General features: G+C 55.1%; 1 protein-coding gene across 5 annotated transcripts in view; it reads right to left on the reverse strand.

Annotated features, from left to right (window-relative positions):
• Iqsec1 (IQ motif and Sec7 domain ArfGEF 1) overlaps positions 1-4,603 on the reverse strand; it is a 331,555-nt gene extending 326,952 nt beyond the window's left edge. For 3 of the 5 annotated variants that reach the window (XM_021227800.2, XM_013114182.3, XM_013114184.3), the window contains exon 1: positions 4,324-4,598. In XM_021227800.2, coding sequence (XP_021083459.1) covers positions 4,324-4,583 — 260 coding nt within the window. In that variant the 5' untranslated portion in view covers positions 4,584-4,598. Of the gene's footprint in view, positions 1-4,323 lie in introns of all 5 variants that reach the window. The other 2 variants (XM_040737278.1, XM_013114175.3) reach the window with 1 other exon arrangement.
• Between the last annotated feature and the right edge of the window lie 1,624 nt (positions 4,604-6,227).

Genomic DNA, 6,227 nt, shown 5'->3' on the forward strand with positions numbered 1-6,227 from the left:
GGACTCTACCATCTGCTGGAAAAATAAGAATGGCTCACCCTGCTCCCTTACAGTCTAATACATTTTGTCCAACTAGGACAAGTGTCCCAAAGTGTGGTGCAGCTTGTTCCTGACAGAGGAACATCTCCCCAGCACTGGATACAGGCTTTATCTCAGCTGGGAGAACAAGAATATTATTTAATGGAAACATAAGCACAGCGTCTCCTGCCACCAGTTTCTTGGTCAGTCACAGATGAGGAGAAAGAGGCCCAGTCCCTCCCAGGCTCCTAGTCTTTGCTCAGAGGGAGAAAGGAATCTGCACATAAGAGCACTGTGCTCCCTGGCCCCTACACCCCAGCTTTGGTACTTCCCAGCCACTTTGAGGAACAACACAACTCAAAGTCTCCTTGCCAGGACCACCCCAAGGAGGGCTTTCTGTGTCATCTGCCTGCTGCCAATTAGGACAATCCCGTTTTGTCTTGCCGCCCCCTCTTCCATGGCCACCCTTGAGCATGCCCCTGAAATGAAGCACCATCGTCATGGTTAATGTCACCACAAGCCCAGGAAGAGCACTTTGTTTGGTAAGTCAACAGACACTGAATGCCACTGAAAACCTCCCCCAGAGTGAGTCACCAATTCAGAGCTTCAGAAAAAACGTCCTCTCAGAGTGATGTGTGATGTGACAGCCCTTGAGGGCTGCTGGAGCAGATGAGAAGGCGGAAGAGGCCACTCCACTGGGCCTCTCCCCAGCCACTTGAAGCTGATGTTTACTTCTGCCAAGAAACTTCAGAGGATCAAAGGCTAAAAGGGGGTCACCTTCTTCCATCCTTGCCCCTTTAAACAATCACTACCAAAAGCTCTGCCGTGGTGACGAGATTCCATAGGGCAGAAGGGATCCACACATGCTGGGGCCCCGAAAGCACTGGCCAGTAGCCAAAAAGAATCCTGAGAGGTAGTCTGACCATCCCATAGTCTGAAAGGCAGGCAGTGGGTGAACAAGATCAGGACCCAGACAGCGTGAGATCCAACACTGACTTACAACAAGATGGCAGAGCTTCAACGAGGCATGTGATCACTCGGAGCCTAGGTTTCACGTCTGTACAATGGGAGCAGCAACTGTCTCTGCACGATAGGAGTCATGAGGTCTGAGCACACAGCAAAGCTTTCGGGAATATTGTCACGCTCTCCTAAACTTGGTTCAATATATTCATCAGTACCCGCTACATGATGGTTCTGATCACCCTCATCCTCCCAGGTTTTACCCATTCAAATAATATACTCTGAGCACCCACTAGGTACCCACTAGGTGAGGCGATTATGGCTCTAGAAGTGGATTATTAGAATGTAGCTGACAGAACATTGCATATGCGGGCTGACATCAGGGAGGGAAATCAACACCAATAACAACAGAAACAACTCCTCTGCTAGCAAAGGCACCAAGAATGACTGAAGTTCCTCCCAGTTTTAATCTTCTCCCCCAATTCTGGGAATCAGTGATGCCCCTTGGCCTAGTGGTCAAGAAATACAAGAAAGTCCTCTGAAAAAGAGCTTAAGGGTTTCTGGGGTTGGAAGCTTCTAGCATGTCCAGGCATCTTGTGCCTGGTGAGGTGATTGTCAAGCTCACTCTTGTTGCACGGCAAGCAATGGGGCACTGAAGCTCATCTGTGTAGTGAGCAGGGGAGCGCCTAACAAAGGCTGCAGTGGCTACCAGCTACTTAGAAAAGGGTCAGTCAGCTCTAGCCCAGCCAGCAAGCTTGCCAGACCCCTTCTCTGTGTATAAGGATCACTCTTTGCAGACAGGGAAGCCTGGGAATGGCATCATCAATGCCCAAAGGATAGGGAGTAGTAGAGCCCAGTCCCCCAGCTCCATTCCCCCAAACTGTCGCCTTGTACTTCTCTGTCACGTCTGGAAACTCGGGCTCAATAACAGTTTTCAGTTTCAGCAAGCCATCCCCACAATCCATATTCCCCATTGCACGTCTCCCGCACCTAGCCTTTAAGCTCCCACCTCCTGCCTGGGCTCAGAGGATTCAAAGAAATAAGAAACTGGCAGACGTAGGAAGAATTTAGCCTGCATGAAGTACCTACAGGGTGCCCATTTCCTCTCTCCCTGTTACCTTAAGGAAAAATAATGGGAGGCAGTTAGGCTGATTCCTGCTTTGTGTGCATTTAAGAAAAGCTGAGTGAGGAAAGGTGGTGTGACCTGTCCCACAGTCACCAGCTGGGATATGCAGAACTGGGCCTTAGTCCGAAGTTCATCTACCCACATTATTTTCTTTATGTAGCATTATTTATCTCTTCTTTTCTGTGGTTCTTTCTGTATCTCCAAATAGTATCTCTGGCAGTTCTGCATACAACAGGTACTTACTAAAAGCTCTCAAGGGGCAATACTCATCACACACTCCTTCACATCACTTTATTCATATAAGCCCTAACACAGCTAATCTATGTTTGGAAAATCAGCCCCTAGTGCCCCAGGGTCGTAGGCACACAACAGTTAAACACCATATCACAGAACCAGAGGATACAGGGTATCTCCTGACAGTAGAGGAAGGAATTGGCATCCCTTTTCCCAAAAGGCTAGGAAATGAATTTCAGGCAGGAAAACAGGGCTCATATGCTCTGTCTTGAAAGCAACCTCCTGTTATTTTTCCTATCCCCATTCCTTACTGACTCACTCATTATGATGGGGGTCTACATGCCAGTAACATACAGTATCCCAGAGTTTGTGATAGAAGTCGATTCTCCAGCCTGCCCCAAGACCCACTGGGTCAGAATCCACAATCAGCAAAGAAGTCCAGGCTTCTAGTGAGCATATTCAGGTTTGCAAGCTGCTTTGGACTAGAACATAGAGCACCAACTGTGTTGCCACTTGCTTTCCTTAAAGGTGGCACTATACTTTTTTGAGGTGACACAGGTTTTTAGTAGGGGAAACACCATATGGTCTCAATGCTAGAAGCTTCTGAAATAAAATCTCAGCATTTGCACCCCTTGACCTCCTCGGCCAAGACAACTGTCAGAATGGACAATGGAAATTCTCCAAGACAGGGAAAGAAACCACTGCCCTTCTGAGTTCTCCTGTCCACATACTCCACTTGGTCAGTAGGGGTGACTTTGAAGGAAAAAGAACTGTACCTCCGGGGATAGTGTTGTGAGGCATCAGTCGGCCAACGTGTGTCACTGTTCCCTATCAAAACAGGAATGTGTGTCCCTGTCCTGATGCCACCTCCCTAAGCTGTGAGGGACTTCTTTTCAGCAGCCCAGAGTTTCCTCTCCATCCTTGCGTACAGCATGAGCCGACCCACAACCTCTGCGAAAGGGACTAACGAAGAGCCTCAGAGCTTAGAGCTCCCTCTCTGTGCTCTGGAGTGGCAAGAGAGGCTCTGTGTCAGTGACACCAGTTAGGAGCTAGCCACAAATCCCCTACTTCCCAGATGAACTGAAAGAAGGGGATGAAAATAACACCTCAACCTACCCCCTAAAGAGACACAGAATTCAGACATACTCTGGCTCTTCAGACCCCACTCACCCCCCAAATAACTCTCCTCTTTCAAAGAGCGGACCAAGCCTTCCATAAACGCCTACAGCTAATGCTCCGGAGTAGGCTTTCGCAGGCCTTCTGTCCCATATACACAGCAGGATGCAGTCGGACCTGGGGTAGAGGAAACTCGGTCTTCAGTGCCTGGAATCCCACTCCAGGGAATCAGATCCCCTATCTGGAGTCAGCATAGCTCTCTCCTCCAGCATGACCGCTTGTTCTAGAGCTACTGACCACATCGCACACTTTTTCTGGTTGACCCCTGACAGTCCCAAAGACTGCTGCAGAAAGGGTAGACAGAGAGCTCGCCACAAACGCGGCAATTCTACCCCAGCGTCATGCAAGTCCCTAGCCTGGAGCCCGAGCCCCGCCCAGATGTGCACCGAACTGCCAGCAGGGCTTCGGCACCAGAACCCAGGGGCAGCGAAGCTACTGCAGGCTGGAGCTCCCTGGACGCCAGGGGCTAGGGCGGTGGGGCTGTGCCTCCCTGACGTCTCCTTAATCCTCGGTCCTAAATAGCCAGGGTAATCTCGGGTCGAGGCGGGGGAATTAGTGTCTTGGGCGGGGAGGAGGACGAGGCCCCGAGCCTGGACGGCACAGGGTCGATGTGAAGAGCACTAAGCAAGAGTGATCCAGGCGGCCCCGAGCGAGCGGGCGCTGCACGCGACAGCCGCGCGGCGAGGCCAGGCCGGATGGCAGCTCCGTGAGGTCCCGGGTGCGCCGGGCTCCGGCCGAGGGACTCACTCCACGGCCCCCTGAGAAGTTCGCGCGCCCCCGGCACGCCCGCTCCGCCGCTCTGCACTTACTTGTCGCGGCGGCTGCCGAGCTCGGGGATGGCGCCGAGCGGCGAAGGGCCCGGGTCCGGCCGCCGAGCGCACGCGGCCAGGTGTCGCCGGTGCCGCTCCAGCAGGCCGGCGTTCTCGCGGCTCAGCCGCGCCACTTGGCGCTCCAGCTCCTCGATGCGCCGCCGCCGTTGCGCCAGCAGTTCCTGCTGCGCCGCGACGATCCGGGTCAGCTCCTGCAGGTACTCAGCCGCCGTGCCCGGGGGCTCGGCGGCGCTCGCCATGGTCCCCGCGGCGGACGGCCGCACCTCAAGCGAACGGGCAGCGGGGCGGCGGCGGCGCAGCCATGGCTGCGCTGCGGGGACGGAGGCGCGGCACGGCGCTGCGCGGCAGCGGGGCTCGGCTCGGGGGGCGCGGCGGCGCGGGGCTGGCGCGGCTCCGCCTCGGCTCCCGCCTCCGCCGGCGGGTGCCCTGTGCCTCGGCGCCTCCCGCTCCCCCGCGCCGCCGCCACCCCGCTGCCCGCTGCCCCACCGACGCACAGGGGCCGGCAGGGCGCGGAGCTGCGGCCGCCACGGGCAGGCGAGGAGTTTGCAAAGTGCCGGCTGCGACGCGAGGGGGAGCGGGAGCCTTGAGATGGTAGAGGGAGGAGGCGCCTGTAAGGTACGGCGCCGCCTGCCGGACCCGCCTCTCCACCCCGCGCGCCTCGTTCTTCAGTGTCTCAGCAACTCAAAGCCACGGCTCCGGAGCCCTCTCATCCCAGTCCCAGCCCCGCCCCTAGGTCCCTCAGTCCCGCCCCTTCATCCTCTCGTCCCTCCGCCGGGTTTCTTCAGCCCCGCCCCATAGTCTCAGCCCCGCCCCTTCGGCTCCTCAGCTCGGTCCAGTAAGTCCCTCAGCCCCGCCCTCTCAGCCCTTCAGTCACACCCCCTAAGTGTCCGTCCACTCAGCCCCACCCCCTATTCCCTTTAGCACCGCCCACTCGGCACCTCAACCTTTCACTCTAGGTGCACACTTCTTCAACCCTTCGCCCTTCAGCTCCGCCCCCTAAGCACCTCAGCCCCGCCCCTCAGCTCTGGGTACCTCCCTGTCTCTGACAGGCTCCCTAGTCTGAGCCATCTAAGCTGGAGGCCGTCTAAGCCTCTAACCACCACCACTCCGCTCTTCACCCTCAGCAGGGCCCCTTCAGCAGTCCCCCTCCCTCAGTACCTCCCCCTTATTGCCTCAGCCCCTCAGTTTCCCCCATCCTCAGCCCCTCCTCCTCAGTCCTTCAGCTTCTCCTCTTCAGCTCCTGGGTTGGACATGGGTCGTCTGGTCTCAGCCCAACAAGCATTTCAGTCCCGCCCTTCAGCGAGTCGGGCAGGTGTCTCTTTCAGAGTTCCTCAAACATGTGTCTTGAGCACGTTGGCCCCAAGCTCCTTAACACTTCAGCTCCGCCATTCCTTTCGCTCAGCCCCCATCATCCAACCCCAGGACCCTCAAGCCTCAGCCAGGAGACCCCCGAACCAGTACTTCCTGTCTACTCTTGCCGGTCACTCTGATGTATAAAGGTTAATTAAAAGAAATGAGGAAAACTGTGTCTTCATGCCAGTGCCATGATTTTAGGTCATGCGAACAGAAAAACAAGTAACTCTTGAGACGTTTGGCATATTTTAAGGCCTGAGTCTGCTAAAACACAAGATTTGCTTTGTAGTAGCAGACACTAGATTCTGCCCCTTCCTTGTGCAGTCAAAAGCTAGCCAGCAGACTGGGGAGGTGGCTCAGCAGACTGGTTCAATTCCCAGTAGTCACGTGGCAGCTCACACTGTAACTCCGGTTCCAGGGAATCTAACACCCTTACATACATGCAGGCAAAACACCAATGCACATCATAAAAAATAATAGTGAAATTTTTAAAAAGGTAGCCAGAAAGCACTGAGACCCTACAGCAATTT

This window comes from Mesocricetus auratus, unplaced genomic scaffold (assembly GCF_017639785.1).
Source record: "Mesocricetus auratus isolate SY011 unplaced genomic scaffold, BCM_Maur_2.0 Super-Scaffold_100676, whole genome shotgun sequence".
NCBI lineage: Eukaryota > Metazoa > Chordata > Mammalia > Rodentia > Cricetidae > Mesocricetus > Mesocricetus auratus.